The following is a 23,706-nucleotide window of genomic DNA, read 5'->3' as shown; positions in this document are numbered from 1 at the left end:
GCAAGGGGTAAAAAACCCCCACGTACAATCTGATATATGTGATATATCACTAAGCGTTAGAACTTTGTTGTAAAAATCTCCTTCTGCGTATAACTAGTATATAACGCAAAAGTGCAGATTCCAAGCATTGAAAGACTTAGTATAGTTGAAGACTTACGGCAGACTTTTTTTTTTTACCTTTAGGGTTCCCAGGGACCATAAAGGGTCTAAGTCATTAAAATGTTAAAAACAAGTCTTTTTATTTTTTTGATTTAAAGCTTACAGTAAATCTCTACAGTATGTCAACTTCAGGTTGATATAAAGTTATAAAAAACAAAAAGGTTTTTATGCCTTTTCTGTCAAAGACAACTTTGTTTTTTATGATAAAACTGAAATATGCAGTATTTCCCCCACTGCCCAAAACATTCAGAAAGCAATGTTTGATGTGAAGTAATTAGAGCCTTAAAAAGATCAATAATTCAGGGCACCATTGATTTTAATTCATTAATATTTTTGAGTAATCACAGTGAAAAGATAAATAAAATCTTATTAAATATATTTGGGATCCAAAAGGTGACCCACTCATAAAGTGATACATTTTTTTTAATTTTTTTTTTACTTTCAACACTTAAGTTACGAGCTCAACTTCAGATATATCTGTCGATTTTACGTTTGAACTATTATTTTGTTTGTTTTATGCTCTTTTGTCAAAGAAAATGTTGATGTTTTTGTATGGAAACCACACAATATATGCAATATTTTCCACATAAACATTTTAAAGTGAAATATTTTAAACAATTGGAGCCTTGTCAATAATTCATTATAACATCGATTTTTTTTTTTTTTTTGAGCAATGGCAAAAAGGAAAAATAAAGATAGACAAAAGAAAAAAAAAACAGCCTGCATGACAGCTTTGTGTCAACATTGCAACTTTTTCTAGTTAGATTTTTTTTTTTTTTAATTTAATTTTTAATTTTTTAATTTTTTTAATGAATTTTTTAATCAATCAAAAAAACAATACACAACAATACCACAATAATTCAATCCAATTCCAAAACCAAACCCGTCCCAGCAACATTAAGAACAACAATAAACAGAGCAACTGGGAGCAATTGAGGACACACAAACATGACACGGAACAATCCAAATGTAGTGACTTTTTTAAATGTTTTTTTTAATTTTTGCAATAGCATTTCCAGAATGTGTGGCGGGCCGGTAAACAATTAGCTACGGGCCGAAAATGGCCCCCGGGCCGCACTTTGGACACCCCTGAATTACGGTCATTAGAAAACATCACTGCACATCATAATGGCAGCTACACGTTACATCTTAAACATCTAAAAAAAATGATTTGGGAATGACCGGCGGGCCAGATTGAAAAGCTTAACGGGCCGCATGTGGCCCCCGGACCCTAATTTGCCCAGGTCTGGTGTAAACAGAGCGATGTCCCCATTAAGTAAGCATTGCCAGAACACACAAACACTTTTTGTATATTAGTGATGCATCCCGGGCATCAAAACAAGACACATCTAATCCCTTAAACAGCATTCTAATTTACAAGGGATTAAAAACGCAGCGTGGGTTCAGAGTAGCTGGCGGCGCCGTCTAAACCGTGTGCACCTCCGCCGCCGTTCCCTGCAAAGGCGGAACACATTGTCTCCGGTAACAATACCAGACATTTGCCGAGCGCATGAGCGCGCACGTTCGCGCCGCCTCGGAACTGATGAAGACGGAGATCACGAAGTCTGAACCCGCTGACTGAGCAGACATTCACCGGGCACATTAGCGTCATGGAGTCATCAGGAAATGAGCGAGCTGGGACCTCTGCTAACCCCACAAAGTGGAGACACCGGAGAATGAAACAAGATTGGCTTCTTACGACTGTTAGAACACTCATGTTGTAATGTTAGCATGCTAACTTCTTAGCCAATTTTGCCTCCGTACACCTCAGAGTCAAATAACTTGTTAACTAGGCTGACCATATTCTGAAATGGCAAAAAGAGGACACATATATGCGTGCCAAGGCCGGGACTAGGTGATAATTTGCCAATGATACTCAAACTTGCTTTATAAATAATATATTTATTTAAATAAAGCATGTTTCTCCTCTGTTGACAGCAGTGTTGGCGCTAGGAATTTTCAAAACTTCCGGTTGAATTTTCAAAACTTCCGGTTGAAAACGTCTATGTATGATGACGTATGCGCGTGACGTCAATCATTGAAGCGGAAGTACTGGTACCCCATTGAATCCAATACAAACAGCTCTGTTTTCATCGCAAAATTCCACAGTATTCTGGACATCTGTGTTGGTGAATCTTTTGCAATTTGTTTAATGAACAATGAAGACTGCAAAGAAGAAAGTTGTAGGTGGGATCGGTGTATTAGCGGCTGGCTGCAGCAACACAACCAGGAGGACTTTGACTTGGATAGCAGACGCGCTATCCGACGCTAGCCGCCGACCGCACGGATGATCGGGTGAAGTCCTTCGTCGCTCCGTCGATCGCTGGAACGCAGGTGAGCACGGGTGTTGATGAGCAGATGAGGGCTGGCTGGCGTAGGTGGATAGCTAATGTTTTTAGCATAGCTCTGTGAGGTCCCGTAGCTAGGTTAGCTTCAATGGCGTCGTTAGTAACAGCATTGTTAAGCTTCGCCAGGCTGGAAAGCATTAACCGTGTAGTTACATGTCCATGGTTTAATAGTATTGTTGATCTTCTGTCTATCCTTCCAGTCAGGGGTTTATTTCTTTTGTTTCTATCTGCAGTTAAGCCTGATGCTATCACGTTAGCTCAGTAGCTAAAGAGCTTCACCGATGTATTGTCGTGGAGATAAAAGTCACTGTGAATGTCCATTTCGCGTTCTCGACTCTCATTTTCAAGAGGATATAGTATCCGAGGTGGTTTAAAATACAAATCCGTGATCCACAATAGAAAAAGAAGAAAGTGTGGAATCCAATGAGCCCTTTTACCTAAGTTACGGTCAGAGCGAAAAAAGATACGTCCTGCACTGCACTGTAGTCCTTCACTCTCACGTTCCTCATCCACAAATCTTTCATGCTCGCTCAAATTAATGGGGTAATCGTCGCTTTGTCTGTCCGAATCGCTCTTGCTGCTGGTGTAAACAATGGGGAAATGTGAGGAGCCTTTCAACCTGTGACGTCACGCTACTTCCGGTACAGGCAAGGCTTTTTTTATCAGCGACCAAAAGTTGTGGACTTTATTGTCGATGTTCTCTACTAAATCCTTTCAGCAAAAATATGGCAATATCGCGAAATGATCAAGTATGACACACAGAATGGATCTGCTATCCCCGTTTAAATTAAAAAAAATAATTTCAGTAGGCCTTTAAAAAGACACAAAAAGTGTAGTAACGCCAACACTGCTTGACAGTATAACAAAATAAGTCCCACTGTAACTGTGTGGAATGCTAAAACACCCTCTGCTGCGTTTACAATGTCTTCTCCTTTTCCAGGTCGCACAAAGTACTCTGTCAATTTAGCAGACAAGCTCTCGCCCTGCACAGCTGTTTTGTGCTTTGTAGTGTCGATATGGGCTTGTAGATCGTTGGCCCTTTTACCTGCCACAGATATATACGTTCCTGCTTTGCACACAGTGCATTCTGCTTCCCATGTGTCACGGCCAGGACCAAAACACAGATACTTTTCCCGCAAATCATCCGTGAAGTTGCATTTACGTTTCGGCATTTCCTGTTTTCATGTCTGTCTCTCCACTAACTTTCTCTCGCTCTCTGTCTCTGCCCCTCCCTCACGAATGTTTCTGCGTGCGCACACCTTTTACACTTTTTGTTTTTCACCCCTTCTTAACCCTGAAAATACACGCAACCCCAACTCGAAATGCCGGACATTTGAGGCATTTAAGAAACCCCGCCCGGACAGCCCCGCAAAAGAGGACATGTCCGGGGAAAAGAGGACGTATGGTCAGCCTATTGTTAACTGACACACGCTAACTCTTAGCATGCTAACTTTTTTAGCCAACTTTACAGCCGTACACTTCAGTCATATTACTTGGTACTTGACAAAACTTTACTATAAGCATGCTAACGTTAACACGCTAGCATGTTAACATTAGCATGCTAACAATTTTGCCTCTGTACACCTCAGAGTCATATAACTTGGTATTTGTCATATGTTAACTTTTAGAACACTAACGTTGTAATGTTAGCATGCTAACTTTTTAGCCAATTTTGCCTCCGTACACCTCGGAGTCATATGACTCGGTAATTGACACACACTAACTGCTAGCATGCTAACTTTTTCAGCGAACTTTACGGCCGTACACTTCAGTCCTATAACTTGACACTTGACAAATGCTAACAGTTAGCAAGCTAACCTTTTCAGCCAATTTTTCAGCTGTACACATCCGAGTCACATAACTTGGTACTTGACAAAAGTTGACTATAAGCGTGCTAACACAGGGGTTCTCCAACTTTTTTCCCCACGTAGCGCTCTCAGAAAACACTTGGCTCTCCCTGTACCATCACAATGTAGCGTCGTAGGCCTAAATATTCATTAAAAACAAAACAGATATTTTTATTTAACAAGTATATTTAGTAGTTTTGTCCACTGCCACCCAAGAACATACACCAATTATATATAAAAATGTAACTTAAAACATTTGTATGCACGTCCAACACTTAAAACCTTTAGTATATCGGTATGTGGAATTGAATTATGGAATGGATTAAGTAAATAAATCAAACAATGTACTAATATGATCTAATTTGAGAAGCTGTTCAAACTTAGTACCAAAAAAAATAATCATGATAAACATTCTGTATGAAATACAACTTACTACACTTTTTTTTTAATGTTATTTATGGAGTATATTGTGAATAAATTGAGAACAGGGACAAAAGTGTTAGCAATTGCTCTGTAAAGGAAAAGGGCTCGGATTAAATGAGCTCTGCTTCTCCCTACTCCTTTTCGAACATGTTGAATACTGGAAAATTGCGATTTGCCATGCTGTAATTGCATGCACGTTGGAAAGAAACTCCAATCAAACCTGTAAAACGACACGCCGTTTGAACGGTAACACTGCGTTTGAATATTTACTCACGGGATTCTTCTGCCGTCCCACAGTTTGAGAATCCCTGTGTTGACGTGATGTCGCTGAATAGAATAACAAACACAGAAAATGACAATTAACACAATTGAAACGTTACGCAACATGTGTGTGTGTCATAAATGTTTAAATATTTTCACAACACACTGAGGGACAATAAACATTCATTTGCAACAAATTAAAACGAGGGCTTGATCAATTAAATCGATTAAAAACGGTTTGATTTATACGCTGTTTGCTTAGTTTAATCGTTATATTGAGTATAACTAACGGAAGCCCACATGAGAGCGGCGCTTTGTTTATTCAGTCTTTATCAACAGTGCACATATGTCAAAAGTGCAATATAAAAGTGTTTAATGAATTCATGAGAAAAAGAATGACGGTTGTGGCAAGCATAAAAGTTGTTTATCGTCCAGCACAACCGCGTTGTTTACTCTTGAAATGACTCCTTTTATTTACAAAACACATTTTTATCAGTAAAAAGGACAAGACGGTTAAACAACAAAAGTAATTTTAGCTTGGACAATTTATACTAGATCACGTCTACAAACATGAATTTATAATGGGATCTGTAATTTATTGGCGTCTGCGGGACTGCCGGTCATAGACGCCGCCTTTGGACAACAAATGGACAACATGTACAAAACCCCAAAACCAGTGAAGTTGGCACGTTGTGTAAATGGTAAATAAAAACAGAATACAATGATTTGCAAATCCTTTTCAACTTATATTCAATTGAATAGACTGCAAAGACAAGATACTTAACGTTCGAACTGGAAAACTTTGTTATTTTTTGCAATTATTACCTCATTTAAAATTTGATGTCTGCAACATCTGGCACAAGTGGCAAAAAAGACTGAGAAAGTTGAGGAATGCTCATCAAACACTTATTTGGAACAATTATTACCTCATTTAAAATTTGATGTCTGCAACATCTGGCACAAGTGGCAAAAAAGACTGAGAAAGTTGAGGAATGCTCATCAAACACTTATTTGGAACATCCCACAGGTGAACAGGCTAATTGGGAACAGGTGGGTGCCATGATTGGGTGTAAAAGCAGATCCCATGAAATGCTCAGTCATTCACAAACAAGGATGGGGCGAGGGTCACCACGTTGGGAACAAATGCGTGAGCAAATCGTTGAATAACAACATTTCTCAACCAGCTATTGCAAGGAATTTAGGGATTTCACCATCTACGGTCCGTAATATCATCAAAAGGTTCAGAGAATCTGGAGAAATCACTGCACGTAAGCGATGATAATACAGACATTTAATCCCTCAGGCGGTACTGCATCAAAAAGCGACGTCAGTGTGTAAAGGATATCACCACATGGGCTCAGGAACACTTCAGAAAACCTCTGTCAGTAACTACAGTTGGTCGCTACATCTGTAAATCCAAGTTAAGTGTCAGGTTCAAACATTGATGACATCTATTGAACAAGACAAGAAGCAAGGAATCAAACAGAGACAGAATTAGATTTGGCTCAGTGACCCTTGTACAGTATATATATATTTATATTTTCTCCCCCGTCATCTTTGTTGTAGTGGTGTCACCACGCTCTGACAAAAGATTGTACGCCTCCCCTTTTATTTGGACTTTCCCTGATTACATGGCAACAGCTGTTTCTAAAGGTACGGGGGTCGTAAACAGCCATCGCCTTTGATTACAAAACAGTTCAAAGAAAAGGTCGGTTCAAAGAAAAGGTTATAAAACAGTTCAAAGAAGAGGGGACTGGAGCTTGGGCAGGTCCTGTTTTCTCTCCGCTTTGTAGATCTCGGGTCAAGACAAAATCTTTCTGTGGATTACAATACATCAAAGAAACAGAACACCTTCATGTTGCTTCCCATCCTACACAGTGGAGTTTTACAAGCCTTCTTCTTGGTAGGTTCAAAGACAGCTTTTGTCTTCTCGCCGGGAACTCATGGCAAAACAACGTTTTGTGATAACTTAGATTCTGACATTAAGACTCTACTATGCAAAGCGAAAGCCATTTATCAACAACACCCAGAAACGCCGCCGGCTTCGCAGGGCCCGAGCTCATCCAAGATGGACTGATGCAAAGTGTAAAAGTGTTCTGTGGTCTGACGAGTCCACATTTGAAATTGTTTTTTGGAAACCGTGGACGTCGTGTCAACCATCCGGATTGTTCTAGGCGCAAAGTTCAAAAGCCATCGTGTGTGATGGTATGGGGGTGTATTAGTGAAGGCACCATTAATGCTGAAAGGTACATACGGGTTTTGGAGCGACATATGTTGCCATCCAAGCAACGTTGTCGTGGATGCCCCTGCTTATTTCAGCAAGGCAATGCCAAGCCACATGTTGCAACAGCGTGGCTTCATAGTCTGTAAAAATTCAAAAGCCTGGAACAAAAAGTTTGCCCACTTTTGTACTTAATGCATACTTGCCAACCTTGAGACCTTCGAATTCGGGAGATTGGGTGGGCGGGGTCGGGGGGCGGGGTTAAGGGGGAGTATATTTATAGCTAGAATTCACTGAAATTCAAGTATTTCTTATATATATACTGTATATAAATAAAATAAATACTTGACTTTCAGTGAATTCTAGCTATATATATATATTTATTTTATTGTATATATATATATATATATATATATATATATATATATATATATATATATATATATATATATATATATATATATATATATATATATATATATGTATATATATATATATATATATATATATATATATATACAGTGGGGCAAAAAAGTATTTAGTCAGCCACCCATTGATTGTCAATGGGTGGCTGACTAAATACTTTTTTGCCCCACTGTATATATATATATATATATATATATATATATATATATATATATATATATATATTTATATATATATATATATATATAAATAAAAGAAATACTTGAATTTCAGTGTTCATTATTATATATATATTGTTATTGTTGTCCGGCTGGAAATCAGGAGAAATTCTAACACTGTGACCCAATCCTCCTTCCAGACCCCCCCTCCGTCTCCATCGAGGGCTACGACCAGAACTGGTTCGTCGGCCGGCAGGACGCCACCCTCGTCTGCGCGGCCAACACCAACCCGCCGCCCACCGCCATCACCTGGACCACGTAAGATGGCGTCCATCTGTGCATCCGCTCCCTCTTCGCTTTTTCAACGCGCAGATGGCGTCGCTGTACGTGCGATTTTTTTTTTTTTCCTCACTCTTTCTCTCTCTTTTCTTTTTTTTTCCCTCCCACATCCACGCCGCCTCGTCCGTCTCCCCTCGCTCTCCCGCCCCCAGGGCGTCGGGCCCCCTGCCGGACACGGTGGAGGTGGACGCCAACAAGCTGACGGTGAGGAATGTGGACGACGCCGTCAACACCACCTTCATCTGCGAGGTCAGGAACAAGCACGGCGTGGCCAAGCACCAGATCACCATCCTCGTCACCGGTGAGTCAGCGCACGTGACGCGCACACACACACAACAGTAGCGAGACGTAGGGCTGGGCGATAAAACGATATCAGTAGTCAAACGCGTTTAATAAAACGTCGACAGAAAAAGGAAGTCGGAAGTTGCGAAGCAAGGTTGGTTGCATGAGCAAAGGCGAAGCAGGAAGTGATCACTGATCAGCCAATCAGGTAACAGTATCAACTATCAAGTTTGGTTGCGCCATCTCGTTGTCCGGCGATTTATTCTTTGCATGGAGCGAGAAGAGAAAGTGAAAATGAAGAAATTGTTGACGACACAGGAAAAGTCACCTGGCGTTTTTTGGGGGATTTTTGAAAAAAAGGGACCATAGTCAGACCAATGTGGTCTGTAAATGGCCCGATCAAATATCAACACTAAAATACACTGCAAAAAGTCAGTGTTCAAAAACAAGAAAAAAAAATACAAAAATGAGGGCTAGTTTATTTGAACTAAGCAAAATTATGTGCCAATAGAACAAGAACATTCGGCTTTCCAAAACAAGTAAAATAAGCTAACCTCAATGAACCCAAAAATACCTTAAAATAAGTATATTCTCACTAATAACAAGTGCACTTTTCTTGGTAGAAAAAAAAAATTAGACCTTTTTGCTCAATATGTTGAAAAATATTCTTAAATTAAGTAAATGCTAGTGCCATTATCTTGACATAATGATATGTGCTCGGCATCATGATTTTTTTTTTCATGCTTGAAGTAAAAAATTATTACATTAAAAAAGTAGTTTTGAGTGTTGATGACACAGCTTTGCAACACTTGATATTCTAGTTTCAAGCATGTTTTACTCAATATAGGTCATCAAATCTCAGCTACAAACTGTAATATTTCACTAAGATCATTTAGGACCAAAACCCTTAAAACAAGTAAAACACTCTAACATAATATCTGCTTAGTGAGAGAAAGTATCTTATCAGACAGAAAATAAGCACATATCACCCTTATTTGAGATATTTAATCTTACTTAGATTTCAGTTTTTGCAGTGCAAATGGCCCAATCAAATATCAACACTAAAATACACTGCAAAAAGTCAGTGTTAAAAAACAAGAAAAAAAAAAGGCAAAAATTAGGGCTATTTTATTTGAACTAAGCAAAATTATCTGCCAAAAGAACAAGAAAATTCGGCTTGTCAAGACTTTCCAAAACAAGTAAAATTAGTTAACCTCAATTAACCCAAAAATACCTTAAAATAAGTATATTCTCACTAATAACAAGTGCACTTTTCTTGGTAGGAAAAAAAAAGTTAGAGTTAAACTACCAATGATTGTCACACACACACTATGTGTGGTGAATTTTTTTTAAAAAAGAAGTTGCTTTAAGCCGTTTTTAAAAGCATCCACAGTCTGTGGTGCCCTCAGGTGGTCAGGGAGAGCATTCCACAGACTGGGAGCGGCGGAGCAGAAAGCCCGGTCTCTAACCACTAGGCCACTGAAAAATTAGACCTTTTTGCTCAATATGTTGAAAAATATTCTTAAATTAAGTAAACGCTAGTGCCATTATCTTGACATAATGATATGCGCTCGGCATCATGATTTTTTTTTTTTTCATGCTTGAAGTAAAAAATGATTACTTTATACTTGTGAGTGTTGATGACACAGCTTTGCAACAGTTGATATTCTAGTTTCAAGCATGTTTTACTCAATATAGGTCATCAAATCTCAGCAACAAGCTGTAATATCTTACTGAGATCATTTAGAACCAAAACCCTTAAAACAATTAAAACACTCCAACATAAAATCTGCTTAGTCAGAAGAATTATCTTATCAGACAGAAAATAAGCAAATATCACCCTTATTTGAGATATTTAATCTTACTTAGATTTCAGTTTTTGCAGTGTAGTAATCTTACTTTTGAATGTAATCATATTCAATAATAGTATCTAGGGCTGCAACTATCAACTAATTTGATAATCGATTAATCTGTCGATTATTACTTTGATTAATCGATTAATTATCGGATAAAAGAGACAAACTACATTTCTATCCTTTCCAGTATTTTATTGGGAAAAAAACAGCATACTGGCACCATACCTATTTTGATTATTGTTTCTCAGCTGTTTGTAAATGTTGCAGTTTATAAATAAAGGTTTATTAGAAAATAAAATTAAAATAAAAAAAGTAGCCTCTGCGCATAGCATAGATCCAACGAATCGATGACTAAATTAATCGTCAACTATTTTTATAATCGATTTTAATCAATTTAATCGATTAGTTGTTGCAGCCCTAATAGTATCCAACCTGCTTACAATGTACCTGGATAGACCTTGTCTAATACCTGGAAATCACATTAGACTTAGACTTAGACCAACTTTAATGATCCACAAGGGAAATTGTTCAACACAGTAGCTCAGTTACAATGATGGAAAGTGTAAGGATGGAAAGGACAATGCAGGTATAATTAGACTAATATAGCAATAAAAAAAATCTAACATATATATGAATACATACATAATATGTGTACAGAATAATATATATACAGATATATTATATTATGTCTATAACATATATATAATATATACCAGTATTATATTCTGATCAGAAGATTATTGTCAAGGCTGAGGTCAGGCTGATTACAAAAATAAGCACTAATCATATATACTGCAACTGAAGGGACATTTACATCCCATTACGCAGTTCTAAAATGAATAAATTGGAACTAAATGAATACAAAATTGAGGAAATTGAAATCCAGCTTCACGACTTTAGTCATAATTTTGTCGCTTAAGAAACTTCTCTGTCACTTTAGGCCCAGACGTCCTCTGTTTGTTTGATATTGTATAGAATATATCTTTATTGTCATTGTTTACAAAGTACAAAGAAGAACCATGATAAACATTCTGAATGTATTTCATCCATCAATTATTTTATTCTCAAAATAATCCTACTTATCTCATCATATGAAATATAATTTACTGTATTTGTCGGACTATAAGTCGCAGTTTTTTCATAGTTTGGCCGGGGGTGCGACTTATACTCAGGAGCGACTTATGTGTGAAATTATTAACACATTAGCGTAAAATATCAAATAATATCATTTAGCTCATTCACGTAAGAGACTAGACGTATAAGATTTCATGGGATTTAGCGATTCGGAGTGACAGATTGTTTGGTAAACGTATAGCATGTTCTATATGTTATAGTTATTTGAATGACTCTTACCATAATATGTTACGTTATACCAGGCACGTTCTCAGTTGGTTATTTATGCCTCATATAACGTACACTTATTCAGCCTGTTGTTCACTATACTTTATTTATTTTAAATTGCCTTTCAAATGTCTATTCTTGGTGTTGGGTTTTATCAAATAAATTTCCCCAAAAAATGCGACTTATACTCCAGTGCGACTTATACATGTTTTTTTCCTTCTTTATTATGCATTTTCGGCCCGTGCGACTTATACTCCGGAGCGACTTATAGTCCAAAAAATACGGTACTTCACCAATTAGTATTTATTTATTTATTTCTATTGTGATTACTTATGGAGTATATTGTGAATAAATTGAGTACAGGAAGTGAACAAAAGTTTTAGCAACTGTTATGTAAAAGAAAAGGGGTAGGATTAAATAAGCTCTGCTTCTTCCTACTCCTTTTCGAACATGTTGAAAAGAGAAACTGGAAATTGTGATGCATCATGTTGTATGCTTGCATGTTCCAAATAAACGTAAACTCAAACTCATACATTATACAACTAAATTGTAAGCAAAACTAATTTAGTGCAAATTGATAATAACACATAAAAACATAGGTAAATAGTATTTGGTATTTTTATCTATTTATCTATGTTTTTATGTGTTATTAGGAATTTGCACTAAATTAGCTTTGCTTATAATTTTGTTGTACAATGTACACTGACAATAAAGATATATTCTACTCTATTCTATTCGATATTGTTCGATAAGTACCATCCATACGGACCGCAGCTGAGAAACAGATTATATTGGCGGCCCTCTGGGTGACCCTCGCGGACCAACAGTGGGCCCCGGGGCCCTATGGTTAAGAAACACTGCTTTAGAGCACAGCTGTAACTTCCTGGCACTAAACCTGCAGAAAATAGTTATATGTTTACTAGGGGTGTAACGGTACACAAAAATGTCGTACCTCGGTTTAGAGGTCACGGTTCAGTTCATTTTCGGTACAGTAAGAAAACAACAAAATATACATTTTTTGGTTATTTATTTACCAAATTTGTAAACAATGGCTTTATCCTTTTAACATTGGGAACACGATAATAATTCTGCCCACGTTAATCAACATTAAACTGCGACCAAGTTGTTGCTCAGATTAAATAAAATGACAAAACTTTTCTTCTACATATAAAAAGTGCAACATTAAACAGTTTCAAGTCAACTCATCATGCTTAATTTATTACAGCATTTGGGAAGCCTGTAGTTGATTTTTATTATGTAAATGTTATATTTTTTATCAACATGTGATAGCAGGGACCCTGCCATTCAAAACTAGGCTGCTCCATTACTAATGATTAATGTAACTATAGCTGAAAAAATAGTACAATAGCAATAAGAGAGACTATTCATCCCTGAACACCATGGAGTTCATGTTGGCTTAATGATGCACTTACATTATTATATCAACTATCAGAGACAGAAACTCTTCATTTAACATAATGTCCTTTTTTGCTGCTTCAACACAGCTCAATCAACACAGAAAAAGGTCAAGTGAAATAACAGACAGACTGGGCTTTGCTGTCCGTAACACACACACACACACTGCAAAATGAGCTAACGTTACGCTAAAAGCGAATTAGCCTTCACCTCAAGCCAGGACTGCGAGCGAGCTGAGCTGCAGTTTATATTTCTAGAACGTCAACGGGCTCATAGTGATGTTACTAGTAGTTGACTGGGAGGTGTTTATTACAATTTGGGGAGATTCCGCGGCCTGATGATTACCTGCTAAACGCTGAGCACTGACTACATGCGCTCTGAATACGCACTGCTGATTGGCTTTTACCGCTCTGTTTGTAACCAATCAGATGGTTGTGTGGGTGGGACAACGCTGGGTACTGTGTTCTGACAGAGACAGGCAGAAGGAAGCGGAGCAGCTTGTTAAGACTTTGGCTTAGCTTCATATGTTCGTGTGGAAACTCGTTCGGTACACCTCCGAACCGAACCGAACTCCTTCAATACAAATACACGTACCGTTACACCCCGAATGTTTACATTTTCACACTATTTTCCTACACTTTATTAAGCATGTCTTACACATTCCTTTATTTCGCACCTTCATTTTTAAGAAGTTATTAAGTGTTCAATGGGATTTTGGAATGTTATTTACATTGATTGAGGGGTTTCCCATGCTCGCATTGACATTTCCTTTCCTTTCTGCCTCGATAGCTGAGGGGGATTACGATCAGAGGAATGTTTACATTGAATATATTTTTCTCCTGGTCCTTATTTTCGACAGGTCTTTAAAAAAAATCAATATTTATCGATATCGACCGATACAAAACACTTACCGTATTTTTCGGACTATAAGTCACAGTTTTTTTCATAGTTTGGCCGGGGGTGCGACTTATACTCAGGAGCGACTTATGTGTGAAATTATTAACACATTAGCGTAAAATATCAAATAATATTATTTAGCTCATTCACGTAAGAGACTAGACCAGGGGTAGGGAACCTATGGCTCTAGAGCCAGATGTGGCTCTTTTGATGACTGCATCTGGCTCTCAGATAAATCGTAGTTGTCATTGCTTAACACGATAAGTAATGAATAATTCCGCTGGTAATCACAGTGTTAAAAATAACCACGTATCAACCAGACTACAAAGCCATCAGCAAAACCATGCAGCACCAGAAGTCGCATTAATGGTAAGAAGTATTTTATTTATTATTGGTTAGCTTAAAAAAAACACTGTTAATAAAAATAATAAGAAACTTATTATACTCTAAAAATGTTGGTCTAACTTAAAAATGCACGCATTTAGTTGTAGTCAGTGTTAACATTTTTTATACGGCTCTTACGGAAATGTATTTTAAAATATTTGGCTTTCATGGCTCTCTCAGCGGAAAAGGTTCCTGACCCCTGGACTAGACGTATAAGATTTCATGGGATTTAGCGATTAGGAGTGACAGATTGTTTGGTAAACATATAGCATGTTCTATATGTTATAGTTATATAGAATGACTCTTACCATAATATGTTACGTTAACATACCAGGCACGTTCTCAGTTGGTTATTTATGCGTCAAATAACGTACACTTATTCAGCCTGTTGTTCACTATTCTTTATTTGCTTTAAACTGCCTTTCAAATGTCTATTCTTGCTGTTGGCTTTTATCAAATACATTTCCCCCAAAAATGCGACTTATACTCCAGTGCGACTTATATACGTTTTCTTCCTTCTTTATTATGCATTTTCGGCCGGAGCGACTTATACTCCGAAAAATTCGGTACATCGTGATACGGTTTTCAGCCATATCGCCCAGCCCTAGCAAATATTGATATTGTTTGGCTACCATAAGCAACACCTTCAACCAATTTGTTGGATTTACAAGTTGAGTGTGAGCACGACAAACACACACACACACACGCTGGGATCAAGGCTGATCTGAGAACTGCGGGGGTGCTGGCCTCTCTCGATCTGACGCATCGGTTTCTAAACCCCGTCCTCCAGCATGCGAGTATGTCCCCGGCGGTGGCTTTGGGCCGACCCGGGCCCCTCAGCAGGGTCCCCTCAGTGCGACAATTAGAAACCACGTCAACGGGGGTTCAGAGGTGTTCAGAAGCTGCTGGACGCGAATGGAAGCTGAACCCTCGGTCAGAACTTTGTGGCCCTGCTGCGTGGGCGTCGCGGGTTCTTGTCGGCGTGGGCGTGGGCTGACGTTGGTGTGAGTCACTTTGCCAAGGTTTTGTTTTGCTCCTTTCCCCCTCTTAGCATTCCCTCCTGCACGCACTTCAACAGGCGCTAACACTCTCGTCTTCGTTTCTCCCGTCTCTCGGCTGCACGCACTCATCTTTCTCTTTGTGAGGCCGCTTTCACCCCCGTGTGCGCTCGGCTGCTTCTTCTTCTTTTTCATCCTTCCCTCTGATGCTTTCACACATTGATCCAACACACACACACAACACGGCGGAATGCTGAAAAGTTGTGGTCGGCCGCCGGGCCTGACGAGGTGTCTTCTCACAGCTCCGCTCTCTTGACTGGTTGCAACACCCCCGCCTTCCTTTGCGAGGGATTACGGCGAGTGATCGCCGCGAAGGGGGCGGCGAGCGAACGCCGCATTTAGAACATCGGTGGGAAATCACGGCTAAAGATTTGAATCGTCTCCCCGGCGAGAACAAAGCTTCTCTGTGGCCGGGCGGCGAGTGGGAGGTTGTGACGTACACACACTCACACACATATACTGGTTATCATTTGGAATGGGGACCGAGTTTTTGATCATCACTTGTGGGGACCACCCTTTCTACAGGTTGCGGAGGCATAAACATTTTTTGGTAAAATGGCCACTGCCCAGTTAGCTCATACACGTCTTTAAATCTCTGGATTGATGAAGTAATGTGCTGATCATTCTTACTGGGGACCCTGGGGAAAAAGAGTTCATATGGTTCATGGGGACCAAATTTAAGTAATTTTGCATAATTCACACACATTTGTACGTGACTACTGAGGACCATTTTAAAAAAATATATAAAAAAATAAAAAGTGATTAACTATACACGGAAGAAGTGTGAGCAGAGCAGCGAATGCAGTACCAGCTCCAGCCCGATGAGGGGGCTGCTGTGCAAATGTCTCACACTCAAACCAACCAGTAAACATGTTTTATGGGCCAAAGCTTAAAAATCACTTAGGCATCTTCAGAATGGATCCGACAATCATTTAAAAAGGTTTCCCTTTAGGAAGGTGACTGTGTAAACAGAGCGAGGTCCCCATTAAGTAAGCATTGCCAGAACGAACACACACACACACACACACACACATACTGGTTATCATTTGGAATGGGGACCAAGTTTTTGATCATCACTTGTGGGGACCCTGGGGAAAAAGAGTTAACATGGTTCATGGGGACCAAATTTAAATAATTTTGCATAATTCACACAAATTTGTACGTGACTACTGAGGACCATTTATAAAAAAAAATTAAATAAAAATAAATTTAAAAAAGTCCAAATTAATTATGACATGATCCTCAGAATACAGCACTGCAGCTGTATATAGGAAAATTGGTAAAATTGCAAACAGCTAAAATGATGTACAAAGCAATCTATAACCTGCTACCAAAGAATGTACAACATTTCTTCTCAACTAAAGAGGAGAAATATAACCTTAGAGGAAAAAATAATTTCAAACATTTATATGCACGTACAACACTTAAAACTTTTAGCATAACAGTATGTGGAATTAAATCATGGAATGGATTAAGTAAAGAAGTTAAAAATTGTACTGACATGATCCAGTTTAAGAGGTTGTTTAAATTAATAGTGCTTACAAAGTACAAAAAAGAAGAATTATGAGAAAAACTTCCAACCTTATTGAAAATATTCTTCATCTCAGTATGTTAATAATGACTGAATTAATTAATTACATATTACAAACTGTTGTATATACTAATTCATAGATGTTATTTTATTATATAAAAAAGTCAGTAAATGATTTTATATAATTGTAAATGCTTTGAAGTGGGAAAGGGGTAGGATTAAATAAGCTTTGCTTCTTCCTACTCCTTTATGGGCATGATGTAAATGAAATGAAATGAAATTGTGTGATGTATTATGATGTAAATGTGTTCATGTTCGAAATAAACTAAAAGAAAGAAAGAAAGAAAGAAAGTTTTCTTTATATATTTATATTTTATATATTTATATCTTTTATATATATATATATATATATATATATATATATATATATATATATATATATATATATATATATATATATATATATATATATATACATACATATATATATTTATTTATATATTTATTTATTTTTTTAAATTAATTATATATATATTTATATATTTTATATTGTATATTTATATTTTATATATTTTCTTTGTATATAAATATATATTTATATATCTATATTTTTATAGGAAGTTTCACCACTTCATGTTAAAGCAAATCCTGCATCTTCTGTGAAAATTACTGAAAACTGCTGTTTGTAATGTAATGAAGTTGTCTGCAACTCCAACTAGCATATATAGAAGGATGGAAAATTGTGAATGTGAATCATACTTTAAGGTAATAATGTTTTATAATCATGCTGTACGAAAATGTCATCCTAAGGAACACTAAACCAGATTTTGTTTTTGGAAAAATATATTAGTTTTAACTAAAGATGGATACCATACAGAATCACGGTACTATTATATAACCTATTTTTCACTTAGGCATCTTCAGAATGGATCTGGCTATCATTTAAAAAGGTTTCCCTTTAGGGGAACTGTTTTTCTGTCCCCATACCGTCAGAGGTCCCCTAAAGGTGACTGTGTAAACAGAGCGATGTCCCCAATAAGTAAGCATTGCCAGAACACACACACACACACACACACACACACACACACACACACACACACACACACACACACACACACACACACACACACACTCTCTCTCTCTACAATTTCAACGTTCTCCAGCATTAAAAATTGCAAAATCAAACATTCTTTAAATTAATTGGTTCTGTCACGCCGCTCGTACCTCGTAAAGGTCGTATTGCGAAACCGCGTCGCCCAGTTGATATAAATCCGGATCAAACTATAAGCCACTACTTTTTTCCAACGCTTTTCCAGTGCAGCCGATTTATGGATTTTTTTTCCCCCGCTAACAGCCATCATGTTTTGTATGAAACAAATAGTTTTCATATTTCACCGACAGACACTGAAAAGGTGTGTAATTGTTTACGAGTTCGCTCAATGCAGGTGCTTCGGGTTGAACATGTACATCCGTATCCATGTCAAAATCAAACATACCTTAAATTACTTGTCTCTGTCACGCCGCTCGTACCTCGTAAAGGTCGTATTGCGAAACCGCATCGCCCAGGGGTTTGAATTGGGGGTTAAACCACCAAAAATTATTCCCGGGCACGCCCGCTGCTACCCACTGCTCCCCTCACCTCCCTGGAGGTGATCAAGGGTGATGGGTCAAATGCAGAGAATAATTTCGCCACACCTAGTGTGTGTGTGACAATCATTGGTACTTTAACTTTAACAGTTGGAATAAATCCAGATCAAACTATAAGCCACTACTTTTTTCCAACGCTTTGATCCCTGCAGCTTATAAAACAGTGCAGCTGATTTATGGATTTTGTTTTCCTGCTAACAGCCTTCATGTTTTGTATGAAACAAATAGTTTTCATATTTCACCGACAGACACTGAAAAGGTGTGTTATTGTTTACGAGTTCGCTCAATGCAGGTGCTTCGGGTTGAACATGTACATCCGTATCCATGTCAAAATCAAACATATCTTAAATTACTTGTTTCTGTCACGCCACTCGTACCTCGTAAAGGTCGTATTGCGAAACCGCATCGCCCAGGGGTTTGAATTGGGGGTTAAACCACCAAAAATCATTCCCGGGCGCGGCCGCTGCTACCCACTGCTCCCCTCACCTCCCAGGGGGTGATCAAGGGTGATGGGTCAAATGCATAGAATAATTTCGCCACACCTAGTGTGTGTGTGACAATCATTGGTACTTTAACTTTAACAGTTGGAATAAATCCAGATCAAACTATAAGCCACTACTTTTTTCCAACGCTTTGATCCCTGTGGCTTAAAAAACAGTGGAGCTGATTTATGGATTTTTTTCCCCCGCTAACAGCCATCATGTTTTGTATGAAACAAATAGTTTTCATATTTCACCGACAGACACTGAAAAGGTGTGTTATTGTTTACGAGTTCGCTCAATGCAGGTGCTTCGGGTTGAGCATGTACATCCGGTTTCGTGCCTTGAATGGGGAAGTATTCAAGTATTCGGCGTGTCGCGGTTGGGAGAGTGGCCATGCCAGCAACCAGAGGGTTCCTGGTTCGATCCCCACCTTCTACCAACCACGTCACGTCCGTTGTGTCCTTGAGCAAGACACTTCACCCTTGCTCCTGATGGGTCGTGGTTAGGGCCTTGCATGGCAGCTCCCGCCATCAGTGTGTGAATGTGTGTGTGAATGGGTGAATGCGGAAATAGTGTCAAAGCGCTTTGAGTACCTTGAAGGTAGAAAAGCGCTATACAAGTATGACCCATTTACCATTTACCTTTTACTGTCCATAGCGTTTCTGATTAAAATAATTCTTCATTCATCACTCCAAGCAACGTTTGTAAGTTTTACAATATAACTAAAACAAATCTTACTTGCTGAACCGTACCATGTGTGATGTCTGTAGTAGTGTTTTCATGCATATTTGTACGTGCTATCACAATGTAACCAAGCTAGCGTTGTTAGCATTAGCGAATATGCTAACACATTTACTAGTATTATTAACTTACAATGGCATTCTTTTTGTATAGTTACTGTTATGTCAATTCGCCAAAACGTCACAGTGGAGTTATTGAGTATGTTTAGCTGTTTGATTTCTGTTTTGTTTGATCAGCCGTTTTACTGCGGTGTTACAGACGCCGTTTGGAAACAATTAAGGTATGTACGTTTACAAAATCTTTTGTACCGGTACATATATCTGCGACTTATGGTCCGGTGCGGCTAATATATGTAAAAAATATTGATCTATTCAAAAATTTGGTGGATGCGGCTTAAATACCGGTTGCTCTCTATCGCCCCGAAAATATAGTGAATCCGTGCTTAGCCCTACAAAACATCACAACTAAGATGCCTTTCTAAAAGAAACTTTTAGATAAGAAATATTGTTAGAAAAACAATACAATATAATATAGTACTAACGACTAGAGTAGTTTTATGAGATACAGTGAAACCTCAATTCACAAACTTAACTGGTTCTTAGCAGCGTTCGTACATCAAAACGTTTGAAGCAAATTTCCCCATAAGAAACAATGTTGATGGGTTCCAAAAAGTCGATTAGGTAGCCTGTTTTGAAATGACCCTATAATCTTTTATATGCCAAATATTATTTGGTGATGTAAAATGTATCGCAACTGGCCGCAATCGCCCGTCCCTACCTGCAAGGTGTATTGAGTACTCCAATCCTAGCAGGCACAAGACATTGATACAACGTTAAACAGATATGTAAAACTGACTTATAAACAACATTGCGAAATAGTTGTATTATTAAATTGAGACATTGTTCATCCCTATCGTTTGGTCCTTGTTGTTGGTTGGAAAATGACCAAATTTCAATGGTCATATCAAGGTAAGAACCCAACATTGATTCAACATTAAAAAAGCATGTTGTTCCAACGTTAGGTTTGAGTTGTAGAATATTGGTTGGGAAATGAGCAAATTTTCAATGGTCAAATCAATGTCACAACCTGACATTGATTAAATGTTGTCAAAAAGCATGTTGTTTCAACGTTGTATTTGAGTGGTAGAATATTGTTTGGGAAATGACCAAATTTCAATGGTCAAATCAACGTCACAACCCAACATTGATTAAACGTCGTCAAAAAGCATGTTGTTTCAAAGTTTTGTTTGAGTTATAGAATATTGGTTGGGAAATGACCACATTTCAATAGTCAAATCAACGTCACAACCTGACATTGATTAAACATTGAAAAAGCATGTTGTTTCAACGTCAGATTTGTGTTGTAGAATATTGGTTGGGAAATGACCAAATTTCAATGGTCAAATCAACGTCAGAACCCAACATTGATTAAACGTTGTCAAAAAGCATGTTGTTTCAACGTTGTATTTGTGTGATAGAATATTGGTTGGGAAATGACCAAATTTCAATGGTCAAATCAACGTCACAACCCAACATTGATTAAACGTTGTCAAAAAGCATGTTGTTTCAACGTTGTATTTGTGTGGTACAATATTGGTTAAGAAATGACCAAATTTCAATGGTCAAATCAACGTCACAACCTGACATTGATTAAATATTAAAAAAGCATGTTGTTCCAACGTTTTGTTTTGTGTGGTAGAATATTGGTTAAGAAATGGCCAAATTTCAATGGTCAAATCAACGTCACAACCTGACATTGAATAAACCTCGTCAAAAAGCATGTTGTTTCAACGTTGTATTTGTGTGGTAGAATATTGGTTAAGAAATGGCCAAATTTCAATGGTCAAATCAACGTCACAACCCAACATTGATTAAACATTGAAAAAGCATGTTGTTTCAACGTTAGGTTTGAGTTGTAGAATATTGGTTGGGAAATGACCAAATTTCAATGGTCAAATCAACGTCACAACCTGACATTGATTAAACATTAAAAAAGCATGTTGTTCCAACGTTTTGTTTTGTGTGGTAGAATATTGGTCGGGAAATGACCAAATTTTCAATGGTCAAATCAACGTCACAACCTGACATTGATTAAACGTTGTCAAAAAACATGTTTCAACGTTAGGTTTGTGTTGTAAAATATTGTTTGGGAAATGACCAAATTTCAATGGTCAAATCAACGTCACAACCCAACATCGATTAAACGTCGTCAAAAAGCATGTTGTTTCAACGTTAGGTTTGAGTTATAGAATATTGGTTGGGAAATGACCACATTTCAATGGTCAAATCAACGTCACAACCCAACATTGATTAAACGTCGTCAAAAAGCATGTTGTTTCAACGTTAGGTTTGAGTTATAGAATATCGGTTGGGAAATGACCAAATTTCAATGGTCAAATCAACGTCACAACCCAACGTTGATTAAACGTCGTCAAAAAGCATGTTGTTTCAACGTTAGGTTTGAGTTATAGAATATTGGTTGGAAAATGACCACATTTCAATGGTCAAATCAACGTCACAACCCAACATTGATTAAACGTCGTCAAAAGGCATGTTGTTTCAACGTTTGGTTTGAGTTGTAGAATATTGGTTGGGAAATGACCAAATTTCAATGGTCAAATCAACGTCCCAACCTGACATTGATTAAACATTGAAAAAGCATGTTGTTTCAACGTCAGGTTTGTGTTGTAGAATATTGGTTGGGAAATGACCTAATTTCAATGGTCAAATGAACGTCAGAACCCGACATTGATTAAACGTCGTCAAAAGGCATGTTCTTTCAACGTTAGGTTTGTGTGGTAGAATATTGGTTAAGAAATGACCAAATTTCAATGGTCAAATCAACGTCACAACCCGACGTTGATTAAACATTGAAAAAGCATGTTGTTTCAACGTTAGGTTTGAGTTGTAGAATATTGCTTGGGAAATGACCAAATTTCAATGGTCAAATCAACGTCACAACCCAACATTGATTAAACGTCGTCAAAAGGCATGTTGTTTCAACGTTTGGTTTGAGTTGTAGAATATTGGTTGGGAAATGACCAAATTTCAATGGTCAAATCAACGTCACAACCTGACATTGATTAAACATTGAAAAAGCATGTTGTTTCAACGTCAGGTTTGTGTTGTAGAATATCGGTTGGGAAATGACCAAATTTCAATGGTCAAATCAACGTCGGAACCCAACATTGATTAAACGTTGTCAAAAAGCATGTTGTTTCAACGTTGTATTTGTGTGGTACAATATTGGTTAAGAAATGACCAAATTTCAATGGTCAAATCAACGTCACAACCCAACATTGATTAAACGTCGTCAAAAAGCATGTTGTTTCAACGTTAGGTTTGAGTTGTAGAAAATTGGTTGGGAAATTTACAAATCAACGTCACAACCCGACATCGATTAAACAATGTCAAAAAGCATGTTGTTTCAACGTCAGGTTTGTGTTGTAGAATATTGGTTGGGAAATGACCTAATTTCAATGGTCAAATCAACGTCAGAACCCGACATTGATTAAACGTCGTCAAAAGGCATGTTGTTTCAACGTTAGGTTTGTGTTGTAGAATATTGGTTGGGAAATTACCAAATTTCAATGGTCAAATCAACGTCAGAACCCGACATTGATTAAACGTCGTCAAAAAGCATGTTGTTTCAACGTTAGGTTTGAGTTGCTCAACGTCAGGACCTAATTCGACAAGTCCTGGGATTGGACGCTACAATATAGTCACATTTTGGAATATAAAGAACAAGGTGCGGGGCGTTAAATGGACCCCGGGCCGCACTTTGGACACCCCGGCCTGAATGCGTGCGTGCTATGATGTCATTCAAACGTTCATCGTTTGGTTTGCTGTCTTGCTCGCTGCTGTGTTAGGCTGGTGTGTTGGGAGTCCCT

At 37.9% G+C, this 23,706-nt stretch overlaps 1 protein-coding gene across 1 annotated transcript in view; it reads left to right on the top strand.

Annotated features, from left to right (window-relative positions):
- Positions 1–23,706, top strand: part of pvrl2l (PVR cell adhesion molecule related 2 like) — a 582,677-nt gene that overhangs the window by 298,585 nt on the left and 260,386 nt on the right. Inside the window, exons 5-6 of the mRNA XM_062047402.1 lie at positions 8,044–8,161; positions 8,335–8,483. Of these exons, the coding sequence (XP_061903386.1) occupies positions 8,044–8,161; positions 8,335–8,483 (267 nt within the window). The remainder of the gene's footprint in view (positions 1–8,043; positions 8,162–8,334; positions 8,484–23,706) is intronic.

Source organism: Entelurus aequoreus, linkage group LG05, assembly GCF_033978785.1.
Source record: "Entelurus aequoreus isolate RoL-2023_Sb linkage group LG05, RoL_Eaeq_v1.1, whole genome shotgun sequence".
In the NCBI taxonomy this organism is placed as follows: domain Eukaryota; kingdom Metazoa; phylum Chordata; class Actinopteri; order Syngnathiformes; family Syngnathidae; genus Entelurus; species Entelurus aequoreus.
The sequence above is the reverse complement of the archived record's forward strand: the minus strand, read 5'-3'. Positions and strand labels throughout refer to the sequence as shown.